This window comes from Pelodiscus sinensis, chromosome 1 (assembly GCF_052426305.1).
Source record: "Pelodiscus sinensis isolate ZL-2025 chromosome 1, ASM5242630v1, whole genome shotgun sequence".
Lineage (NCBI taxonomy): Eukaryota > Metazoa > Chordata > Testudines > Trionychidae > Pelodiscus > Pelodiscus sinensis.
Genome location: NC_143052.1, coordinates 25,375,712 through 25,401,628, shown reverse-complemented (window position 1 = coordinate 25,401,628; position 25,917 = coordinate 25,375,712). Strand labels below are relative to the sequence as shown.

General features: G+C 42.1%; 2 protein-coding genes across 5 annotated transcripts in view; one reads left to right on the top strand and one right to left on the bottom strand.

Annotated features, from left to right (window-relative positions):
* NAPEPLD (N-acyl phosphatidylethanolamine phospholipase D) overlaps positions 1-1,785 on the top strand; it is a 51,206-nt gene extending 49,421 nt beyond the window's left edge. For all 4 annotated transcript variants that reach the window (XM_006137533.4, XM_006137532.5, XM_025178704.3 and 1 more), the window contains one exon: positions 42-1,785. In XM_006137533.4, coding sequence (XP_006137595.3) covers positions 42-170 — 129 coding nt within the window. In that variant the 3' untranslated portion in view covers positions 171-1,785. The remainder of the gene's footprint in view (positions 1-41) is intronic.
* On the bottom strand, positions 6-24,664 carry ARMC10 (armadillo repeat containing 10). The gene is made up of 6 exons (XM_006137534.5): positions 24,215-24,664; positions 21,813-21,958; positions 19,559-19,693; positions 17,253-17,429; positions 11,423-11,494; positions 6-2,917 (listed from the first exon to the last, which is right to left on the bottom strand). Exons 1-6 carry the CDS (start codon positions 24,414-24,416, stop codon positions 2,618-2,620), a joined length of 1,032 nt encoding a protein of 343 aa, XP_006137596.3. The 5' UTR covers positions 24,417-24,664; the 3' UTR covers positions 6-2,617.
* Between the last annotated feature and the right edge of the window lie 1,253 nt (positions 24,665-25,917).

Below are 25,917 nucleotides of genomic sequence, written 5' to 3'. Positions count from 1 at the left end.
TGGCATTTATCTCTTTTTTTTTTTTTACTCTATATCCTCAGTATTACTTGGATCCTCCAGTTAAACTGAATGAAGCCCTTGAACGATATGGCTTGAAACCTGAGGATTTCTTTATCTTGCAGCATGGAGAATCACGAGACTTGAACACAAATGAGGATGGACTTGAATAATTTTTTTAAAATGTGGCAATCCTTTACAAGCCTTGTTCTGATTTGTATTAGGAAATAATGAAAAGATCATTTCATTATCGGGTTATGAAGCTTTTTAAAAATTTGTACTGGATTTTTAGTCTCCAGGTTCACTAATTTCAGAGATTAAAAATTGTATACTTGCTTGATCACAGCACAGTTGCTTATAAACTGAATGGCATATTGAGAGGTCATTTAAACACTGGCTAATGCACAAGGCATTAATTGATAAATGCCTTGTAATTTCAACTTTTTCCATCAACTAAAAAAAATCAATATACTTGTTTTATTTTAAAATTTTTATATTTGATTTTCTGAGATGGAGTCTTCCAGCTGTTGCAAAAGCATGTTTAAAGTAAAATACCGATTTTGCTCAATGCCTTTATGTTTTAATTTAATGACAAACTAAAGAAGAGTTTAAAAATGATTCTAAAGAAATGTGCCTTTCTAAAAAGATGTATTACTTAAGATTTGCAACACTAATGCAAAACTATTACTGCTGGCCAGAATCTGTGCTTTCATTGTATTAAAGTTACTCTTTATCATAGGTCTGAATATTACTATTGTTTTGAGATTGGTTTTCCATATCAAATGCAGTACATAAACTCATGCTTTTATTTAAAGTCATGATTCAGCCTCCCTTCCCCCTTTAAATAAGCAGAGACACTGATGGCACTGTCTCGAGCATGAGTTATGGAAGACTTTTCATAGCTTCCGTATGGTTTTACTAAGCATGCTGTGGAATTACAAAATATATGCAGTATTGTAAAACTTGGCTAAATGCATCTGTATTAAATTGCTATACTGATTTACAAAATAAAGCCTATTGATGTCAGGAAGATTGTAATTTCCCCTCACATTTAATTGTAAAAAGTTGCTATATTACTTACAGGATTATTAGTTACTCTAAAACACAAGTCTGACTTGAAGGGTATAGATTTTGTTTGTTTTGTTTTGTTTTGTTTGGCTTCTGTGTGCGCACTGGATGCTAAATTCACAAGAATAGTTATATTGGGTCAGATAAAAGGTCCACATAGCTCTGTATTTTTGTCTGCTGACAGTGGTGGCCAATGCCAGGTACATCTGGGGTAGGGGTTGTTGGCGGTTTTGATTTACTTATCCTTGACTATATTAATTGAAGGCTGAGTGCATAGTCATCAATTTTAATTAGGTCTGTGAGTCATCCAGTCATTAGGACTTCAGTTTAACAATATCAGGCAGCAAAAGGTAGTTATTGAGGGAACAGAGTCTGTAACTCAGGAACCCCTTGGTCACATTACTACAAGTTTGGATCACTAATTGTGTCCCCATAAGCACACCAAATTTTGAAGCCATTTAAATCACCTTTCACATTTTAGAGCAGTTACAAGAATTGAGCTATAAAGCATATAAAATGGCAGGAATAGAAACCTTCTGGCTGGTTTTCCATATCCATGGATTTGCACTGCAAATAGAAGTTCTTCAATACTATTTGGGAGTGTGTTCTCCCCTCCCCCCAAGATTTAGTAGGTTGTGTAAAACTCATCCAATTGAGACTATTTTGATCCACATCACAAAAGCCCTAGCTTAGCTCTGTGTTTAAAAAAAAAAAAGAAAAGCCCCTAGACGCTTTTTGAAAATTGGTAAATTTTTCCTGGGGTTTATAGCTCCACATCAATAGCCATGTTCTTCACTGCTAAAGGCCAAACTAGTCAAAGCATACCAAATTTCAGAGGAATCTAGCTAAGCATGTTGATTTTAAAGGATTTAGAAGGACTGACCTTTAAACAGTACTTGTGCTTGTGGTGCAACCTTAACTATAGAGGCACAACTAAAGCTATAATTTTTTGCTTAGGGATTTTTAGCAACCTTGTTTCAGTACAAGTTGTCTTCTACTATATATTCTACAGTCTATATTCAAATACAGTATCTGCATTTGTTTTTTGAGTGGATACACTTTGCAATTAGAGGGTAATATAAACTTTATAAGCTACTCATTAAAATTATTTCTAATTTCCTTCAAAAGATGTTTATATAATTTAATTATGCTCTCTCCCAAACAATAATGTAGGGATTAATTTCTTATTAAATAGTCCAATATTTTATTTCAAGTATAATGTAAACTTAATAGAATTACATTAGCAAAATGTAAGTAATCTAACCTTTATTTAAAGTTACATTAAATGCTGTAAATCTGACACATTACAGCCTAGAGTGAATGTTCACACCTGCATGATAAATGAGTGTGCTGTTTGCAACATTAACAGGTCTCTTTAATGTTCATTCTTTTAAAGGTTTAGTTCATTGTTTCATGGATTACTTTTTGTTTGAAGTGTAAATATTTCCACACCCCAAAGTGAGAGACCATTGTTTTACATTACTCTGAAAAAATCTCTAACCTTGTTTTAAATGCATTGTAAGCTGTCTTGCTGACAGTAATGTAATGATGCTCAGCAAAATAAGAGCAGAGGATTAGGGCTCTGAATATCTCCTCTTTGCAGTGTTATTATTTTGGCAGCTTGTCCTTTCACTTCTTTATCCTGGTGATGCAATAAACCTAACAGTTTCTGAGCATATTGGGTAGAATGCCCAGAAAGCAGAAAAAAAATTGAATCTTCACTGTATCGATCTTGGGTAATGATGCCCTCTTCATTTTTCATATTCTCATTCAAATTTGCAGCAAAAGTCAAGACTCGAAGCAGAATATCTTTGTTTATGCCGTTGTCAAAAAGTGACAGCAATGATGGTGCCTATGACATTAAATACATGAAAGTCATTCTTAATCATCAGTTGAGAATTAAATGTGTGAATTCTTCATGTAAACCCCCCTCAAAAACAAATGTTTTCTTTAAATAAATAAAAATTGAGCTACATACCAGACAACTTCCAACTCAAACAGAAACCCTATTTATACCGGCAGTCATTACAGCTACTATGTGCTTTAAAAACATGTCAGACTTGCACATTTTTCCTTTTATAAAACACTAGTTTATGTTTTGCAGCCTGACACATGCTTTGTTCTCTGAATCTCTAGAATGCGATTGGAAAATTCCCTTTTTCATTTTTAAAAGCTGGAATACTGCTTTTATTTCTAATGGTATTTTAATTGCCTCAAAGTTTGTCAAGTATTTTAAAGTGCAGACAGGCTAAAGATACAATTTTGGTACAATAATAAGCATGGGTATGTCTAGACTACATTGTTTTTTTCGACAAAACAGCCCTTTCAAAAAAACTTCATTGTGTCCACACTGCAATCGTGTTCTTTTGAAATTAAATTGAAAGAACGCAGGGTTTTTTTTCACATTGGTAAACCTCAAATTATGAGGAAGAACACCTTTTTCGAAAGAGCTCTTTTGAAAAAAGGCATGCGTGGATGCAAAACAAGGACATTTTTCGAAAGATGAGGCAATCAAAAAAAGCACAGGTGCCCTGGTGGCCATTCTGTGAATAACAATCAGGTCTGTCTTTCGAGAAAGTGTCAATGCAGTCTGGACGCTCCTTCGAAAAAGCAGATCGCTTTTTCAATCCAGTTTTGAGGTGTGGATGCTCTCTTTCAAAAGAAGCTTGCAGTCTAGATGTACCCAAACTGTGGCCATTCAAATACTGATTCAGGCAAAATTTCAGGGGCAAGACCAAATACAGTTAATTTTTTAATTTCATTTTCAAAAACTTAGCCTAAAGATGTAATCACAATTACATCCCACTATCCTAATTTGCAGGACTAGCAAAAGATACTGGACTGAAAAACCTGCAATGAAGTATGCTTATCCATAGACAAGACACAGAATGGGCAATGGCAGTGCATGTTTATCCATCCTGCCAATGTGATGTCATTTAAATCAAGGGTTCTCAATCTTTTTCTTTGAGGCCCCCACAAAATGCTATAAAAACTCCATGGTCCATCTCTGCCACAACAACTGGTTTTCTACATAGAAAAGTCAGGGTTGGCATTAGGGAGTAGCAAGTAGGGCAACTGCCTGGAGCCTCAAACAATAGGGGCCATCACTAAACTAAGTTTCTCAGATTTCTGCTTCAGCCCCAAGTGGGATGGTAAGTGGTCCCAGAGAGCATTCCACAATTGAGAAAATAGAGTTTGAGCTGCAGAAAGGCTGTGTTCAGTCAGTGTAAAAGGACAGCGCTCTGCGTATGTCCAAGGTATGTAACACTGCCTCCTCACAGGACTTATGAGACTTCGGGTAGAACATAGGGAGGACAACGGGCTCATTGACATGGAATTCTGTGCAAACTTTGGGTAGAGAGTAGGGTGTGGTCGGAAGACCACTCTGTCTTTGTGGCACATTGTGCAAGGTGGAGATGCTGTCAGGGCCGCAATCTCACTAACTTGTGTGTCTGATGTTATTGCCACTAGGAATACTGTTTTCACTGTTAATAGTGAGAGCGAACATGTGGCTAAGGATTCGACCAGCAGTCTGGGTAATGAGTCAAGAAACAGTTCCAGGTTCCACATGGGGGCCAAGGGTCTAAAGATTTTGTAATCCTTTGAGAAATGCCTTATTGACCGGGTATGCACATAATGAAAAGCCATTTATTGGAGGGTGAAAGGTTGTCATAGCAGCAAGATGTACTCTAAGAGAGGCGAGTGCTAGGCCCTGTGCTTGAAATACATAATATAATCAAGGATGGCATTTTGGGAAACAAAGGCTGGTTGGGTACCCCTCCCATGGCACCATGTTGTGAAACATTTCCACTTGTGCGGGTAAGTATTGTGGGTAGTCTGTCGTTGAGTCTGAAGTAACACTTCCCTCACTACTTAGAAGAGGAGAGGAAATACTCACGACAACCAGAAAGAAACCATGCAGTGAGATGCAGTGTTTCTGGTTGAGGATGGAGGAGGGCACCTGCCTTCTGAGACAGGAGGTCCAGGCAAATCGGAAGGGTGTAAGGAGGTCAACGAGACATTAGAGATAGGGAAACCAAGTCTGTCTGGGCCACGCTGGGGATAGCAGGATAACTCGGGCATTGTCTGACAGGATCTTTCTGATGACCCTTGGAATGAGGGGTATTGGAGGGAATGTGTAACAGAAGGGCACATGCCACATGATTAGGAAAGCGTCCCCTAGCGAGTCTGGTCCTATTCCTGTTCTGGAGCAGTACTAGGGACATTAGGCATTCCAGTAAGTCACGAAGAGAACTACTGTTGGAAATCCCCAGTGAAAAAATATGTTCTGTATGACTTCTGTGTGGCTCTCCTATTCATAGTCTGTTGTAAAGTGCTAACAGTGTCCACTGTTGTATTGCTGATCCACAGGAGGTACAATGCAACGAGGTTGAAGCTATTAATACACCAGTTCCATAGGCACAAGGCCTCTGCACAAAAGGATGAAGAACAGGCACCATCCTGGTGACAGATATAGAACATGGTGGTGACATTGGGTTGTCCATTTGCCCTGAGCACAGTGATGGTACATATGTGCTCTCCTGCCCATAAGAATGGCCATACTGAATGGGTCAGATGGTCAGAATGGGTCAGACCAAAGGTCCATCCAGCCCAGCACCCTGTCTGTCGACAGTGCCCAATGCCAGGTGTCCCAGAGGGAGTGACTCGAACAAGTGATCTCTCTCCTGCCATCCATCTCCATCCTCTGACAAATAGAGGCTAGGGACACCATTCCTTACCCATAGTGGCTAATAGCCATTTATGGACGTAACCTCCATGAATTTATCTAATTCTCTTTTAAATCCTGTTATAGTCCTAGCCTTAACAACCCCCTCAGGCAAAGAGTTCCACAGATTGACTATGCACTGTGTGAAGAAGAACTTCCTTTTATTTGTTTTAAACCTGCTACCCATTAGTTTCATTTGGTGGCCCCTACTTCTTATATTATGGGAACAAGTAAATAACTTTTCCTTATTCACTTTCTCCACACCACTCATGATTTTATATACCTCTATCATATCCCCCCCTTAGTCTCCTCTTTTCCAACCTGAAAAGTCCCAGTCTCTTTAATCTCTCCTCATACAGGACCCATTCCATACCCCTAATCATTTTAGTTGCCCTTCTCTGAACCTTTTCTAATGCCAGTATCTCTTTTTTGAGATGAGGTGACCACATCTGTACGCAGTATTCCATGTGTAGGCATACCATGGATTTATGTAAGGGCAATAAGATATTCTCCATCTTATTCGCTATACCTTTTTTAATAATTCCTAACATCCTGTTTGCTTTTTTGACTGCCGCTGCACACTGCACCGACGTCTTCAGAGAACTATCCACGATGACTCCAAGATCTCTTTCCTGATTAGTTGTAGCTAACTTAGCCCCCATCATATTATATATATAGTTGGGGTTATTTTTTCCAATGTGCATTACTTTACATTTATCCACATAAATTTCATTTGCCATGTTATTGCCCAGTCACTTAGGGTACATCTAGACTACAGGGTTCTGTCGACAGAAGTTTTGTCAACAGATACTGTTGACAAAGCTTCTGTCGACAGAAGTTTTGTCGACAGATACTGTTGACAAAGCTTCTGTCGACAAAGAGCATCTAGACTACATCCAGTTCTGTCGAAAAAAAGCAGCTTGCTGTGTCGACATAACAGTGTGGACGCAAAGGACAGTTTAGATGGAATAATGCCTTCTGTCGACAGAACTCTGTTGACAAAAGGCGTTATTCCTCGTAAAATGAGGCTTACCAGCATCGACAAAACTGCTGAGTTCTGTCGACGTTATGTTGACAGAACTCAGCGGTAGTGTAGACGCAGGTTTAGTTTTGTCGACAAAAGTCCACTTTTGTCGACAAAACCCTGTAGTCTAGACACACCCTTAGTTTGGTGAGATCTTTTCAAAGTTCTTCACAGTCTGCTTTAGTCTTATCAACCTTGAGCAGTTTAGTATCATCTGCAAACTTTGCCACCTCACTGTTTACCCCTTTCTCCAGATCATTTATGAATGTTGAATAGGATTGGCCCTAGGACTGACCCTTGGGGAACACCACTAGTTACCCTTCTCCATTCTGAAAATGTACCATTTATTCCTACCCTTTGTTTCCTTTTAACCAATTCTCAGTCCATGAAAGGATCTTCCCTAATCCCATGAGAACTTAATTTAAGTAAGAGCCTTTGGTGAGGGATCTTGTCAAAGGCTTTCTGGAAATCTAAGTACACTATATCTACTGGATCCCTCTTGTCCACATCTTTGTTGACCCCCTTCAAAGAACTCTAATAGCCCAGGAGAGAGGCCTTAATGGTAATTTGTATAGATGGTTGTGGCTGGTGGAAGGGAACACCAATGAGGAGGTTCCCTGGGTCAGCTCACCAGCATAATGACTCGATAACTTTCAGGGTAATGGACACCTGTCTATGTACGTGATGCTTATCTGGGGTATACACTGAGACAGCGTTGGAGACAATGAAAGTGGAGACGCGCTTAAGGAACCATGTAAGTTGTGACTACTATATGCCCCATGAGGTGAAGGCAGGTAAGTATTGTCACAGTGGGGCTGGAAATTACAATTGAAGCGAGACTTTTTATGGCATTGAAATGTTGGACAAAGTAATCTCCTGGCTGATAGCAACCCTTTTGAAAAGCTCATGAAATAGTTTCAGGTTGTCGGTTGGGGACATTTTCATCTGGAATGACCGCCTCATCAGGAAAGGACGATTTGTCATCTGTTGGTGAGGGATTGTGTGGTTCATGGTCTGACATCAGCTGTCCCTCTGATATCTGGGTTCTCTGTTGGTGGAGGAGGGCTATGAGAAGATGGTTGTGGTAAGGGCCTGTGGACAGCATCATGGAATGATGTGGTGATGGAACACAATTGTTGCCTGGTGATCACCATGCTATGTAGTAAGGGAGATAGCACCATTCAGAGTAACAAGGGGGTGGTGATGGTACCGTGGATGGTGTCTGTCATAAGGACTATATAGTCTGGTTGGAGAGGAAAACACACTCCTCTAGTCATCCTCATATTCCGAGCAGTAGGAGAGAACTGGTGGTCTCAGCAAACAGAGGGGTATCTAGTCAGTGATGGAGACGGGGAACATTGCATGCGAGATTCATGAAGCAGCGATCGAGACCGCAGTGCCGCCGTCAGTTGGTACAACGTTTGTGATACGAGCAATGCCGAGAATTAGAAGACTCTCACAGTGCGGGTAACCTAGGTGCTGATAGAGGAGGCATCAATGGGGAAGGCAACACTTCCGGGCTTGGTGAGTGTAGTAGTAGCCACGTGGATTGAGCCTTAGCTTTTGTTGGTGCCAAGGTCTGGCTCAGCACCTACGGTGTCGGCGGCACCATGATGTTATCTAGTTTCAGGTCCATCCACGGCTTTGGTGCTATTGACTACCGTGTTCTTGGTTTAGGGTCCACAATTGATGCAGCATGGGGGTGGCCGGTGCAGGACATGCCCAACTTGTCTCCAGTGCTGATTCTTGGAGGCGGGGAATGGGCTGGGGAGACATTCTTTCTTGGTTGAGATTTAGGGGAAGAACTTGCACATTCCTTCTGTTTATTAGAGGTCTCTTGCTGAGCATTCCTCTTTTTGGTTGCTTGGGGCTCAAGGGCTTCATCAAAGAGAAGCATTCTTAATCTGAGCACCCTGTCTTTTCGCGCCCTGGCTGTGATGCTGCAACAATGCATGCATTTTTGAGGGACATGCACCTCAACCAAGTATCAAATATAAGACCCATTGCCATCTGAAATGGGCATTGGGTCATATTTCTTAAATCTAGGTGAACCGGGTATTGTTTTGATTCTTCTTTTTGTTTTTTTTTCTTTTTAAAAACAGGGTTTAACTTGGTGCTACCTTAGTGTTATGAAGTCTCTCAGTGAGGGCGCCATTTGAGGCCCAGTTTTGCCATGGTGTTTCTCAACAGTTTGAGGGGAAACTATTTACATTAAGAGGGTTTAAAAAAAAAACGGAACCTAGAAACTCTAACCAAAAGATTTATAACTGATTAATTAAATCTGTTCTCATTCACAAGAAAGGAAACAGAGGAGATTGTGCTCCATCTATGACTGAGGGTGGTACGAAGGAACTGAGGGGAAAATCGGGCCTTGCATGCCATCTCCACAGATGAGAATGATGTGCTCAGATTAAGAATGCTCTTCTTTGACAAAGCCCTTGAAACACTCCATCCTTGTTTAAGTTTTTCCAGTTATAGACTAACTCGGCTACCCCTCTGAAACATTTAGCTTTACAGTGTCTCTTGAAAAAACTGCAGTACATGGTCAGATGAAATGGAACCTCAACAAGAACAAGTCAGTCTTTTTTGTTTGTTTGTTTTTTTACTTTGACCTGCTGCTTACATCCTAATAATGGAGCTGAAGACAGACATGTTATCTGGAGGACAGCAGATTAGTCGTTTGTGCCTGCGACTCCCACGAAGGGGTTTTAAAATGGGATGCCAAACCTAAATGTTGTGTTGTCTGATTGTTTTGAGAAGGTCAGAGGATGGTAAAACAATGTACATATAAAAGCCAGTTTGAAGGGGTTTAGATTTCATTTGTTGACATTGTAAATAAATGTCACATAGCTGAAATGGATGCAACCAGCTGTGTGCTGAGGGCACAGATAGCTGCTGGGAGGTAAAATACTACATGAATTAGAGACCTTGGGACAGTGGCAGAATAGCCACTGGGCCAATGGGACCCTGTGATGGGGCAAACAAGCCCCACACTAAAGGGCTGAGAGTAGCCCAGGCCCAGCTGGCTGAAAGGGCCCCGCCCTTACAGCCCTGCTGGGCATGCTCCCAGCCAGGCCAGTATATAAAGCAGGCAGTGGCCCAGCAGGGAGGAGAGCAGCTAGAGGTTAGGAGGAGCCAGGCTGCAAATTCAGTGTTCCTGGGGCAGCTTGGATCCAACTGAAGGCTAGCGTGGGACCTTGGGAGTGAAGCCGACCCCAACCCCGCGGAGTAACGGGCACACCTGCCCTGCCAACTACGGCCCCGGTAAGGACCGCCGCCCAGACGGACAGGCTGGGAGGGGGGGTGCCACGGCAGAGGTTTCCTAATCCAGCTTGGTGCGTAGCGGCTGGATTCCCCACCAAGCCGGCAGGACCTAGAGTCCCTGCCCACAGGGCCCTGGGCCGGGACCCAGTGGAGAGGGAGGGCCTGGGTCCCCCTACCACCCTTTGCCGCACCTGGGGAGTCACTCGGGCCAGGAGAGGCTTTTTCCCCAGAACTAGGCCTGGGTACCGTATATGCCCTGAGAGAGGGGCTGAAACTTTTGGGATTTTGGGTACCGCATATGCCCTGAGAGAAGGGCCTGGACCAAGACGCGAGCCAGTAAAAGGGGGCCGCAACCCCCGTCAGGGGCGTCCCCCCGACAACTCCATGCTCAGGGGTCCTGATTAACTGATGGTGGGGGGCAGAAAAAATGGGCACCCCAATCTGCTCTCTCTGCCAAGCATTCCTGTCGGGGAGTGAGGTTTTGGGAGAGGGTTTGCTCCCATCTGCCGCTTCTGCCAGGGAGCAGGGGAAGCCCCCAGTGTCCCAACTCCTCCACAACAGGCATGCTGGATGGGCAGAGTGGGGCAATTTCCTGTGGCATGACTGCTTTTTCCTGGCAGGAGCACTGAGGGGAACTGCAGGCAAAAGTGGTGGGACAAGTCCCCATCAGCTTTGGCCCAGTGCCTCACAAATCTGTAATTTGCCTTGGGAGCTGCATTTGGAGGGTACTGTGTTCATAAATGTCATCTTATCAAAACAGTACCTGTGTATGAGGATAGAGATGTTTTGGATATACTGAAATTGAGACAGGTAGCAAATGCAAGAGTTATGACAGTTGAAACAACAGTTGTTGAGAAAGTGAGGGTAATTTGCAATGCTGGATCCATTTGAAAGGATTTGCAGCACATTCTGAAGCCATATGTTCCTACTGGAGATGAACCAAGGTGAGAAATTATCAATTGGGTATATTCTTGTGTGTGTCTCACATCTGAGCAGCAACCAATGCCTTTATTTGGTGAGGAGGGATGGAAAGCAAGGGCTTCTACAAACTACCAACCATTCTGCATTATAGTACAGGAAGTGGGCATATAGTGGACACATTAACCATGCACTTGCATGAATCTTCATATGTGAATGTGATATCTTTGATATAAAACTACTTAGGATAACTTTGCATGTTTTTAGCTACCCTAGCCTGTGGCTATGCAAAATAAAATTCCAACATTAAACATACAGCTGTTTAAAAGTCATACAATTTGAAGGGTAGATTTAACAAGAGCATCATGAACTTTTGTACTAAAATGTTCAGTACTGAAGCAGTTTGAAAATGGCAGAAGTCTTACTTGAGCACTATGAAGATGTCTTGTCATGACTGGGTTTGCAGATAAGTTCACGAGTACTTTCAGAACTTGAATCTGAAAATGAGGAACACATTGACATGGAAAATATTTAAAATAAGGGGAAGAAATCTTAATACTCATTGTCTTCTTAGCAAGTGCCTTCTCCTACTTTCCACGCTTATTTTGCCTATTAGAATTTGCCACACTATCACCCTTCCTAGTTTTACGTAAAGATTAACTTTATCAGTGATGACCGTAAGAAAAGAGCCACTCCCCACCCCACCTCTGAGCTTCTCAATAAGCCGTTATCTTCGCATCTTTGACTACAAACTCTTTTGTACCAGGATTGTCTTGACTTATTGCTTTTGAACAAAGATAAGCAAAGTGTCAGCTTTTAACAATTAATTAATTGTAGCTAAAGCAACTGAGGAGAAAAAATACTGTAGGAGCAAATTCTGCCCTCATTTACACTTATGTCTATCTGTAGTAACTCCAAAAGCTTCGGTGGAGAGCCGAGTTAGTCTGTAACTGGAAAAACTTAAACAATGAATAGTCTAGCAACACCTTAAAGACTGACAAGATATGTGGATGGTATCATGAGCACAACCCACTTCTTCAGATGAACGGAGTATTAAAAGTCCAGATCCAAGAATAAATAGGGGGGCAGAAAAAGGGGGAAAATAGTGAATTAGAGTGTTCAAGCTACAAGAAGCTGATAAGAACAATTTGCATCTACTCTAAGTACCCATTGTTTAGTTGGTTAAGTCATTAGGATGTGGAAAGTAGTGCGCTAGCCAGCCAATGTTTTTATTCAAAGGGGTCTGTGTTCAATAATGGAAAATCCACAAACTTCCTTTGCATGTACAGGCAGTCCCCGGGTTACGTGCAAGATAGGGACTATAGGTTTGTTCTTAAGTTGAATTTGTATGTAAGTTGGAACTGGCTCCAGATTCAGCCGCTGCTGCTGAAACTGATCAGCGGCTGACTACAGGAAGCCCTAGGCAGAGTTGCTCTGCCCCTGGCTTCCTGGAATCAGCCGCTGATCAGTTTCAGCAGCAGCTGAATCTGGACTCCTGGGACAGAACAGCTGGGGCGCTGCCGGGTAGGTCCCCGCAGGACCAACCCAGCAGCACCCCAGCTGCTCTACCCCAGGCATCCCGCAACAAAAGCCTGGTCTGCTGGGGGGGGGCGCACTAGCTGCGCCCCCTCCTCCCCCAGCAGACCAGGGAGACCCGAGCAAAGCGGCGGAGGCGCAGAGGTCCCGCCGCCTCTGTGGCTTTGCTCCTGTCTCCCTGCTATGCTGGGGGGGAGTCCCAGCACAGCAGGGAGACAGGAGCAAAGCCGCACAGGTGGCGGGGTCCCCCGCCTGTGCGGCTTGGCTCCTGTCTCCTTGCTGTGCATTAGCTGTGCACAGCAGGGAGACAGGAGCAAAGCTGCAGAGGCGGGGGGTCCCGCCGCCTGTGCGGCTTTGCTTGGGTCTCCCTGCTGTGCTGGGGAGTCCCCCCCCAGCACACCAGGGAGACCCGGAGCAGCTTTTCTCGCCCCGGAGGACGCGGTGGCGGGACCGCTGCGCTCTGGGCGGTCCCGCCGCCCGCGAGCTCCGGGGCGAGAAAAGCCCCGTTCGTAAGTGCGGATCCGACATAAGTCGGATCCACGTAAGTCGGGGACTGCCTGTAATCAACAAGCAAAAGCCCATACTGTGCTGATAATAGAGATGTAAATAACTGTTTTAGCTGATAACTGGTTAACATTATATTTTTCACTCCAGTGAGCAGATGCAGGGCAACCAGGACTTGAGTCCCACCAGCCAGGTATGATAGGGGCTGCGCCACGCCAGCATGCCTTCGATAGCTGGGGCTGTCATCCCACTGACTAAGCGGCCTAAAGTGGCCAGGGCTACTCCAGCTCAGTGGGGCTGACTCGTAAACCTAATGCTTACCGGTTAACCATTTACATCCTTAGCTGAGCACATTTGCCAGACTTTTCAACTATAAGAAGGGACTATGTGAGCAATTCTGCATCTCTGGTCTGATGAATATTAATAGATATTACATCTCTGCTTTCAATTGGACTACAAACTTAGACTTATGTTACGTATTTTACCTGCTTTCTCCTCTCAATAATTCTCATTTGTTTTTCTTAGCTAATACATTTTTAGTTTCTTAGCCAATACATTTTGCTAGAGAAACTGGTGACAGGGTTGTCTTCAGTGAGATCAAGAATATCTATTGACCTGGAGTGAGTGACAGGCTCCTTCAGTGGGGAGTATTCTAATGTGTGGTAGGGATGTAAAATCCTGTTTTATTGGTTAACCAGTTAAATATGATGTTTAACCGATTGTAGAGAGGGAAGTGGGGCGTGTATGTGCTCCAGCCCAGGAAGAGCAGCCCCTGCCTGCAATGTGCCCAGGCCTGCTATGAACAGGGGCTGCTCTAGTCAGGCTGGAGAACCTAGTCTGCAGTGGCACGCAGGCAGCTACAGCAGCTCCCTGCCCTTGACAAGTGGGGAGCTGCTCCAGCCCTCACCGGTTAACCAGAACCGGGTAACTCTTCATATCCCTAGTGTGTGGTGAATTTTGGTTTCAATAAGCATTCGTAATAAAGTCCAGTTTTTTTGGGTGATAAAGAAGGGATGGAGAGATTTTTCAGGAGGCCTTAAGTTGTATTTGCTCATTTGTGCCTCCTTACCCTTCAGTACAGCTCTAAATTGCCCTTCAGTTAATGCTGAAGTGACTATAACAAATATTTCCCACCTTAAAATGTTTTCTTCTGTAACTGATATGTAGTTACAGTCTTGCTACAATATTGTACTATTAAAATAAAAAAAAAAAAAACCTAAAGTGTCTGGAATTGCCAAGGAAAGCTTCCAGATTCTTACTTCTGATCTCCTGTCCTTTCCCACTATATAACCAGGCTTGGCAGACATTTTTATGTTTTTAAATAATTCTGACAGATAATTTTAATGTTTACTTTTAATCTTTAATTGCTTTATTAATTCAATTGTAAAATTATGATGGATGGCAAACAATAAGGAAGGCTAAGATTTAGTCATGGGTATTTTTAGGAAGAGTCATGGACAGGTCATAGACAAACAAAAATTCATATCCTGTGACCTGTCCTTGACTTTCATTATAAATACCCTAACAAAATCTCAAGTGCTTGAGGTAGGAAAGAGAAAATGTCCCAGGGCACCTGTGCTGCTTCAGGGCCATTCTTGGCAATGCTACTGCTCTGGTGGCTGACCCAGCTACTTGGGTGACACCGGGGTCAACTTCACCAGCTGCTGCAGACATCCCAGAGTCACAGTATCTATCCATGACTACTGTGACCTCCCTGACAGACTTGCAGCCTTAACAATAATTAGTGGCAATACATATTAAGATTCAACAAGTTAAAGCTTTATAAGTATTAAAACAGAAAACTGTCAACCTGTCAAAAGATACAAAGTAAATTTCCTTAAATAAATTCTCAAGCTGTATTTTTCTTACTTTGCCTATCTGTAAATTTAAATTATCATTGTTAGAAATACTTTTGCAACAGTTTGTGTATATACAGTGAAATCTACATTTAATGACTTTTCTGATAAAATACAGTCCTTCTAAGCCTACATCTATGATTTACAAGTACATATAAGTGATTATTTTATGGTGTGTTTTTTGTGTACATTTGGAGGAAGATGCAGGTATGCTACATTTCTTAAGGTGCAGTATTTGAGCTATCATTGGGAGCTATACAAGAAAGGATTGAGTGTTATTACATCACTAATATACTTGGCTCTGAGCATCTTATAGTGGAATGGCAGATTTGAGAATCCTTAGCATCACAAGAAGAGGGCTAATGAAATCACCAGAACGTGGGAAGAAAAAGATAAATTCTTGAAATGAGAGGTGTGTGTACTTGCAATGAGGTGCTGTGCAACATCTTCACTAAGTCAATGTATATTGTAACAGGCCAAGGAAGAGCAGTCGCAAATACAAATAAAACAGCTTATTTAGGAAGAAGATTTAGTTAATACTACAATGCTCTGATCATATGGGCAGAAAGTGCTAAAACAGTATAAGATTCTTGCTGTGTGCTGGGTAAGCGAACAAGAAAATTTGATTGGTAACAACAGGTTACTGGGAATGAAGTCACAGAGGGGAGAAATTTGAAAAATCTGCTTGTTGATGAACTAGGAAAGATACTCAATCCAGTGATTTACAACAACCACCATAATTGGAGGCATGGCATTCAGAGTACTTGACAGTAGCTCTGTGAATCAAAGGACTCTACCTTCAAAGTCAGCTATTGCCTTGATAAATACAAGGAATATCTGATATTTAGGGAAAAATCCTATTTGTCTTGTATTTGCAAGTAGTCTCCCGGGTTCCAGGAGACTACTTGCTACAAGTAAAGCAATCCAGATTTGTGTTAGTAATAACCACAGATTATTTAAATATTGCATTTTCAATTCCCATTAAAAGCATCAGGAGCACATTTCTTTCCTTGTCTTTCTGAGAGTCTATTATTCAGGAAGCGCCATCTTGTGGCACTGACATATCACTGTAAAGCACATACTACTAGATTAAAGGTCAAATGCTGATGTTCTAGCTCAGTGGTTCCCAACTTTTTTATACCATGGACCAGCAAACCCATTCACAAACTTTTGGCAAACCATGTTACCAAATAGAATGTTACCAGTCCATCAAAATATGTACCCCAGCCAGAGCCAGCCTTAGGGAAAATGGCACCCTAGACTAACTTGGTGCCCCAGCCCCCCCTACCTCGGGTACTATGCTGCCCCCCCTCCTCTTGGCTGCCATGGACTTCCCCACCCCTGCACCACCATCCTATATCCCCTTTTCCATTAACTCCTGCCTCTCCTGCACCCTAACTCCTACATTGTGCCCCTAACCCCAACAATTTGTCACCTTCACCCCAACCTATGCACAATACCATCTACACCCCAACCCCAGCACTTCCCTCCCACGTGAACCCCCAGCTTCCAGCCATGCATTGCCAGTGTGCCTACCATGTTGCCTTCCAGCTCAGTATCACTCAACACCTTATGCCAGTGATTCTCAAACTTTTTGGCCCATGGCCCACCTGGCTCAATGCAAACCTTTCCGTGGACCACAAGTTGCTAATGGAAACTCGCCATTAGTTACATAATTATGCCTGAGCCATTTTGCTAGTGCTGCAGCTAAGGAAAAGAGTTTTATTAAATCAGTAAGAAAAGAAATATTACTTTAAATTATTAAACAGACTAAGCGCTTTAACTTTCTCATATTAGTTCATCTAAAATGAAGTTTGATCAAGTAAAATATTAATTTATGTCCAACACAAAAGGTTCCCATGTTTTCTTTACTTATGGTAGGGTTGGGGAATCTTTTTTGGCCAGCCCTGACCTGCCACGGCCCCAAGAGCTGCCACGAACAACCAGCTTCAGTTCCAGCAGTCACCACACCTCGGCAACCAGCGATTCACAGCCTGGCACTGGTTTGTGGACCAGCAGTTGGGAACTACTGGTCTAGCTTATGTAAGTAGCCCGGATCAATTAATGGAACTATTTATGTAAGAAGAGTTTGCAGTATTTAAGTGGATGTTCTGATGTCAGTGGACTGCTCCAACTAGATTGGCTCTGAATTTTGTCTCTAATAGCGAGTATGATCCCGGAATCTCATGGTTCCAACTGGCAGAGATCACAGGGGATACATAGAGTTTTACGGGGGTCCCCTGGATCAGATATACGCATAATAATTAACTAAAGGGCAGCATGTGAGGTCTATATGGACTTCCCACTAGCTAAGTATCTGGTTTGTTACACTATATTACGATATCACAGTAAACAGTACCTGTGTCCTTTCATTGCCTTCTGAGAGCAAATGAAGAAAGTATGGAATTGCATTTGTCATCATATGGTGGTAGTCATTGGTAACAGACATATTTGTTAATAATCTAAGTCCAGCTAGCTGCAGATCAGAATTTAAAGGTGATAACTCAATCTCCTTACAGACTTGTAAAATGTATACCTTAAAGAACAGAAAAAGAAATGGTTAAATGTACAAATTGTTAACCAGCCAGAGAAGTTCACAATTTACATCCCAATGTCAGTAGTCAAGAGGACTCAAAAAATAAATCATGATTTCTATCAGCAAGGGGATAAATAAATAAAACAAAGTATAATCAGTCTCTTCTTTCATCAAGAATATTAAGTAAGGCACTAGCAGCTAAATAAACTTTGTAAAATTTTAGCAAAAACTATTAAGGGACACTATCATCTTGTATTTTTAAAAAATAATCTTTAAAAAAATTCAAGTTTTCTGATAGATACCTTTAGACAAGATGTTCTGATTTAAACAAAAAACCAACCAAACAAACAAAAACACACACACCACAAATCAGCTACTCTACATTAATTTACAAGGACCTTTTGGAAAGGCCCAAAGCAATGGCACTGAATGGCTGTCAGACTAGGCATTTATACTATTCCCACCTACACATTTCCTACCCCAGTATTTAAAAACAGAAATGTCTCTTCATTTCCACCCCATACAAAATACAAGAGGTACCTGTACTTGAATCGCTTATAAAGTTTTATATATGTGACAGGGTGCATCTATGGGATAACTTTATGAAGGCAAAGCTAACCAGAAGACATGAGTTTTGCATTTAGTTGCAAAAGTGGTTAGTTACATGGTCATTCTTATCTCTTGTGGAAATGGATTTCATAGTCCAAGTATGGCTCAGAGAAATCCCTTGATCTCTTCTTATTGATCAACAGTTTCCATTTACAGTTGAACACAGGTTTTTGTAAGGGTTCACAGTTGTAGAGGGATAGGTTTGAATTCAACTCTGTATTTAATGGGGAGCCCATGCAGGGTGGAGTAAAACAGCAATCTGTATTGCTAAGCAAATGGGCTGCCATATTTTGTATCAATGGGAGCTTTTTCAGGAAGTGGGAATTGTTCCTAGGGAAGGGTTGCAATAATTAAACCTGGATCACTTTCGTCTGGTCTGTGTCTGAGAGGATCAGACACATTCTCCCGACCTGTTATAAACAGAAGTGTTTGTTCTTGCTACCAGGGTTATTTGAGTACCCAGTAGAACGAGAGAATCATAAACAATCCCAACTCTACAATATGACTTAATCAGACCTGATTAAAAAATGTAAACAAAAACATTTAAATAAAAAAAAATAAAAATGTTCATGAAATATTTTTTCCTATTTTCCAACTCTAATAATGGAGAAGTTAAAGAGGAGGCATTGCCCTGTTCTTATCAGCATTCCTTCAGTCTTTCCAAGGTTCAACTTTAGGCAGCTTTAGAGTCTGCTTTCTGATAAACACCAGAAAGCAGAGAGATGGTGGTATTAAGATATGACAAAGTAGCTGTACAGTGAGTTGATGTGTGTGTCTTGCCAGGACTGCAGCTTCTGTTGTCTTGCCACTAGGGATGTTAAATTTTAATTAACTAATTGAATAGTCGATGGGATTTCCATCGACCATTCGATTAGTTCATCAGAATTTCTGCGTTCCGTCTTTGAAATGTACAAGAGCCCCAGCAGGGGCTCTTGTGCATTTCAAAGTTGGAACATAGCATGAAGCCTGGGGTCAGCGGGACTCCCGGTGGTATTCCAACTTTGAAATGTACAAGAGTCCCCAGTGGGGGCTCTTGGACATTTTAATGTTGGCCGCTGCTGTGACCCTGCCCCCTCCCACAGAGCTGGAGCAGGGGAAACAAGCTTTAAAGCTGGCTCCCTCCAGCACCTCCCCTTCCCACCCTCCCTCTCCCCCTGCTGCCTCTTTGTGATAGATACCTTTATCTGGCCAGCCTCCTAAAAAATTTACTGTCTGAGGGCGGGGGGAGGAGGAATGCATGTAGACTACAGCATTAACCTTTATCTGGCCATCCTGCTAAAAGATTTACTGTCCGAGGGCAGGGGGTGGGGGGGTGGGGGGAGGAATGCATGTAGACTACAGCATTAACCTATATGTTGTTTTTTTTTAATTGGTTAATTGACTACGCTATTACATCCCTAGTTGGTGAATCCTCCTTTTAATCAATACCTATATTTAAAAGGTTTTTTATTATTTCCTAGCTGTCCATACTTTATGTTGTTCAATTTTGCTCCAGTTATGGTACCTTTTAGTGCACTTACCTTTATCTCTTCTTGATTTTTAACATTCATACTCAAGTTATTAAGTGTGTTTAGTGCTTTTTCTTTAACTTTAGGAATGGAATCTGACAGCATCCTTCCAATAATAGAAAGGCCATCCAAATTTCGAATTATATCCTAAAAGAAAAACAGATACATACATAGGATGTTATTGCTAATCTTAAGTCAAATGGGAATTCTGCCTGAGTAAAACCTCCAGATCTGGTTTCTGATAATTAAGCAAAGAATATCAGTAGTTTAATTTTAACACTTTATATTAATTGTGAAAATTATGGTGCCAATTTATAGAACCTATTTCCTTTATCTCAAAATATTTTTTCTTAGATAACATAAGAACAAATATGACATGTTTCTGCAGCGTCACTCCTAAAATTCTCAAATTTTGTAAAACTATCTGAATTAAGATTGCTCACTTCTAGAATGGGAAAGAAGCATCAGTTATGTTTTGCTTAATCCAACTTAAACAATTGTGTGGGGTTTTTTTGTTTAGCATAAGAAAATGTCATCAACAGGTCATATTTTGGTTTAGATACTCTACTTCCATTGAAATCAGTGGGTACCTTGCTTAAACATTTGAGGTTAGAATATGCCTAATATCTGAAAATAGCAAACTCTCTAAATTGTGATCAAAATTGGCTAGTGAAAGATGAGAGATGTTTCAGACAAGTGACAATGAGTGTACATTAATTTTAAATGGACAGCTTGCCCAACCCTTCAAGTCCTCCATGTCAGAATTCCCCTTTGAATTCAGTAAGATTTCAGCATGCAGGTTTGCATAATCAGGTTGAATGTTATGATTAGCAGGTTCTAAAACTTTAGCTTTGTTTCCTTATCTTTACAAAGTTAAAATTCTTTCAGTTTTTTCAGTTACAGACTATCCCTCCGAGTCTGATATTTTTGAACAGCAACCTTCTGCCAAAAATCCTATTTCCTCCTCCCCAAAACTGAATTCACCAACATTTTTAGTTCTCTTTATGAAAAAGGACCTCATGACATCCCAGTCACTGTAATGGGTGTGTGGGAGGAGGGAATAAAGATTTTACAAAAGAAACGATAATTTAGTTTCTCATTAGAAGCCAGAGAATAATTGAGATACTATTGTTATAATTATGAGAAATCCTGGGAACAGGGCCAATTACCGCGGGGGGCAGAAGGGGGGGGGGGCGGGATGGAACCACCTGGGAACTGGGCTGATTACCATGAGGGGTGGTGGATGAAGGCCATTCATTAACCAGGCTTGAGCCCCACAGCACAAAAGGCTTCAGCCCTGCGGGGAGGGCCTCCTGGGAAGGGGGCTGCAGCCAACGATGGGTGTGCTCAAGAAAGGGGTTCCAGTGCTGGGGGAATAGAGAAGGCAGGAGGAGTCAGGGCTTCAGCCCCATGTTCCTGAAAAGCTGGCAGAATTTCCCCCTTCTGTAGGGTGCACAGGGAAGGAAGACACTCATACCTGGTTTCTCTCTCAGGCAGAGGTGCTGACACCACACACCATGTGTTTTACTGTGGCCACAAATATGAGGCTGCTGTAGCTGTGCTGACTGGGGAACTCAAGGACCTGCAGGGGCGTGCAAATATGGGACATTTTGTGCACACACTTTTTTTTTAAAGTGACGACACCTGGGAGACAGCTTAAATACAGGGCAGTCCCAGTAAAAACGGGACAGATGCTCACCCTCCTTCAACAACAAAAGTGTGGAAGCTTGAAATAACCCTTTGCGGGTACAGGAAAACATACATCTCACAAAGAAATCTGACATATTGAATTCCCAAAGGAATACCCTGATAGCAAAGGGGTTAGACGTCACAAATTTAAGGTCTGATAATGGCAGTAGTGGTCTACAGCACCTCTCAGATCAAACTCTTCAGTTGGCATTATAAAATTGTTAGTGATAACGCACATATGTAATAGTGCTTTGAAAATATGAAGCTCTGTACCAACATTAGTTATGCTCATAACAGCCCAGTAGTTATTATATCCATTGTAATGATGCCAAAATTACAGCTGAGAGATTAAACAATTTAAACAAGGTCATGTTGGTCCCAAGCCTCTCAGTTATTTGAGTGCCTAACACCCTTTTAAATCCACAGGAGTCTGGCTCTTAAATACCTTTTAGGATCTGCCTGAGAATCACAATTTAGGATTAGAGCACAGGAGTTTCTGGTTCTCAATCCCACAATTACCCCCCTGCAATGATGACTCATTTTAAAATACAACTGCTTTCTTTAGAACATTACTTACTTGATTTACAGAGAAGGCAGCACTGTTGCTCAGAGTGACTAAGGCTTGTTCTTGAATTAATGGATCATCTGTGGACTCAAGCAAATGAATAAGTCTCTGTAGATGATGGGCCTCCAGGTTACTGGATGATTTTGGAAGATCCGTGTCTGTCAAGGTTTAAAAATTATTTCAAATCAAATCTGAAACATTTCACTGAACCAAAACTTTTACAGAGCTATGTTACAGCCATGTACTTATGGAAAGCATGCCAATTCTAGGTCACGTAATTCCAAGATTCACTGATCCACCTATGATATTATGGCAGAGCCACCGCAATACCAGCAAAGGCTGGCTTCTATTTTGCATTTAAAGCAGGATTTCAATGTGTGTATTTTTAAAAAGAAAGTATCTGCCCCAAATTTTCAGCATGTAATCTGAGGAAAGCCTGATTTGAGGATTTAAGTAAAACTATTACGTAGTTTCTGATTTCTATTCAATTTAAAAAAAATTTTTTAAATAATGTTAACATTCTGAGTTGCATGACTTTGAGCCCCCATAGTTTCAAAACTACAAAGTGTAGAAAGTAAAATAAAAGTTAGAATGGGGTTACATAATTATGTTGCTAATTCACAAAGAAATAATTCTATTAGCATTATTCATCCTGATTGGATCCTTATTCAATGCAGTTATCCAATGGCGATTTTTTTTTTAAATGTCTGCTACTTCCATTTCTGCCATAGAATGTGGCAACTTATTTGGGCAACTTGGGAGAAGAGTAGAAAGTTTCCTTTTTACTTATATCTCCAGTAACATTCCTACTAGAATTGGGAAAGAACATGGTGAATAAAGAATAAGATAATCCAGCAGCATCTGAGCGGAACTAAAGATCTTTGATAAGGCAACAGCTGCTGCATTAAGGTTATTCTTCTTCATGAAGACACTTAGCCAACAGAAGAGCTCTGCGCTTATGTCAGTTTAACACAAAAGTATCATGTAATACCTAGTTTTCATTAAAGCAAACACTATTGATGTCAAAGATAGTGATCAGCCAGTTCAGGAACGAAGCTCTTGAGCAGGGAATACAGTTTTATGAAGACAAGGATTTGTCAAAAAAGAAGGGATACTCTAATTTAAATACTAAGATTTCGTGAAAGTGACCGGCTCAACTCAGAAGCAGTCACTGTTCTTCAAGAAAGGATCCTTTGTTCTGTTGGAGATTCTCCTGGTTAGCATTTTTTCTCATTACCGTGTCCTTATGCACAATGGGTAGCCATTGAATATGAAAAAGGTGTTTTGTTTTTGTTTTTTAAAGGTCCTGGACAATTCTAAAATTTTCAAATGTCACTTAGGCATCTAACTCCAGATATAGGTTCCCTGATCATGCAATTAGAATTCCATGGAGAATTCCTGATAATTGGTGGACCTCCATTGACTTCAAAGGCTCCACATAAGAGCAGGTGTCTGCCATCCAGATCCAGTTGCAGAATCAAGGCATTAGCCACCTAAACAAAATAAAACCTCTGACTTTCAGTACTAAGTAGCTACAAATCCTACTGACTTTTGCAGTACTGGTGAAAGTGTAAACAGATAGTCATGCTTTAAAAAGATTTCACAGCAAATACTGCCCTGTAGCACTCTCACTAAATTGCTATTATCCTGAACAGGTCCAGCCTCAGGAACTAGGCTGTTGCCTTTGGCCCCATAAGTCAAGGGCTCCAAATTGCCCGGTACCTGCCTGCTGCCTTGACTGGAAGCCACTTGGTCAAGCTCCGCAGCCAGCAACAGTGTGACACTTTGGGTCCTGTTAACTCTTTGGCAGGGCCTGATTCTGAAGCCTATTTTCCTACATTTTTACCAATATCAATTATGTATTGAAAACAGTGACATCACTTTAACTATAAAAATGGAAGATAGTCACAGCTGAAGTGCCAAACTATGTCAAAAGTGTAACCTGAAATTCTCATGAAAAACAGAGCTAAGGAAACCAAACCAATGCAGTCCCATTGCACAGAAGTTAGACAAATCTAGACTCCCATTAGAAATGCCAACACATTTTCTACTGGTGTCCAAATTCAGTCCCAGTCTGTTTCTTTCATCGTTATTTATCTCATCATTATTAAAAAGACTTAGACTGTAAAGATCTAAAAGGTGGTTAACATATTACTGCCAGGAAGTCAGAAATGCTAACATCCAATAACGCAAAAGAGGGTCCCCTCACTCGCCTAAGCACACAACTCTGTGCTCTCTGCTAACGCCTTATGCAGTGCTGTTACACCAAAAGTCACTATTACAAACTCTAGATTTCACCGGCAATACAAATGTTGAAAAACTCCCCTGGCGCGTGTCAGCCACTGTTTTAGACGAAGCCTCTGCTAGTGGGAGCGAGGCCGGATGCTGACAGTCTGCTCCCCCCTGCATCTCACCTGGGTGGAGGCTGGAAGGTGCCCCCCAGGCACGGCTGGGAAGGACAGAAAGCCCGGAGACCTGAGGCAGCAAACCACCGTCTTGGGCTGGCCGGGCTGCGGCTCCTGCTGCCCTCCTACTCCTGTACAGCCTGTAAACACAATAACACACGCCAGCCCCCAGCACGAGCCCTGCCGCTACCGCCCGCCTGGCATTCCCCATGCGCCCCTGGTGCCCCCCTCGGCCAAGCGCCGCGTTCCTCAACTAAGCGAAAACGGGACCCTTCGCTCGTCTCCCCGCAAACTCTCAGCAGCCGCTGAGTTGCAAAACTCCCCTCCGCTGACGCGCTGCTACTGAGGAAGAATTTAGGGTCACTGAGCATGCTCAGTAGTAGCTCTGCTGAAGCCCCTGCTCTTCGCCCTGCCTCTAGGGCAACTTTCTGCTGAATACACTTTACAGGGGATTAAAAAGAGAAAAGGGATTAACAGAGGAGATGGGGAGGGAAGCAACTACAGGCAGGGTTAGAATCGGTGCAGGGGCAAAATCAGGGCTAGTGGGGGGAGGAGCAGCTGGTAAACTCTGCTGCAGGAGTAACACAGAGGGAAAAGCCCCAACACAGGCAGGGCAGAAGGGGGTAAAAATAGTTACAGGGGTAAAAATACAGGGGATGTGAAGGGGGGGGGGGAAGGAGGCTGGGGTCCGAGCAGAGGGCAGAAATGTACTGACCTGGGGGATCAAACTTCTTTGGGGTGAGGCAGAAGTGGGGTGGAGGGGAAAAAATCAGGAAGGGGAGTGGGAGCTAGGGTTTAGCTCACGGGGGAGACGCTGTCAGCCTCTGAGTGGGGACTTTGTCCCCACAGAGTAAGGGGCAAGTGGGATAACAATTACCACTGGACTCCATGCAGCACTGCTGCTTTGAAACGTGCATTTGCTTAGTCTACTAATCATTCACATCCCTAGAGCTGTGTAGGAGCACGAGGCAGCTTCCTGACTGTGTTCTTAAAGGTACAGCTGTTCTAATTAATTGGTTCTCACTGCTAGTCCCCCACTACCCTTCTCTATCTGTACTGCTACAGGCACAGAAGACAAAACATTGTAAAACATCCAAAATGCAGCATTTGAGTATTTAAAGGACATTTATTAGTCCCCCACCCTACCCTTCCTGGTCCCTAGTCCTGAGTGTCTAGGAGACTGGAAATCTAGGTGAACAGTGGTCAATGCTTTGCTGGTGAAACCCAGTCACAGAAGCCTGTCTTTAATATAGGCCTGTGCCTGCATTTCACTAGCCAGCTCTGCCCATTCAGTATGCTGACATGAAGTCTCATAACAATTCACAAATTTGTCTTATCCGCTGCTGTGATTCCCTGAATTGCACTCCCATCCTTGTAACCTATTTAAGTATAGTGTGCAAATATTATTTCTTGTACTCTGTGCAATGCATGTTATTATACTATTTGTTTTTATTTTAATAGCTAATGATCAAAAATATTTAAATAAAAAGTAGTTACTAAGTTTAGCAATTATTTTTGTGATTCTCTTACAGCACTTGCTAAAATTTTTTATTATTGTTGTAACATTGTATTCTTGGTGAATGAGGGTATAATATCCAGCTTGTCAGCCTAACGAAAAACTTTACCACTGCCCCCCTCTGTCTTTGCTTAAACCAAAACCAATCAGAAGACACAGGGGAAGACACACCTAAACCCCTCTGAAAGCAACCCTA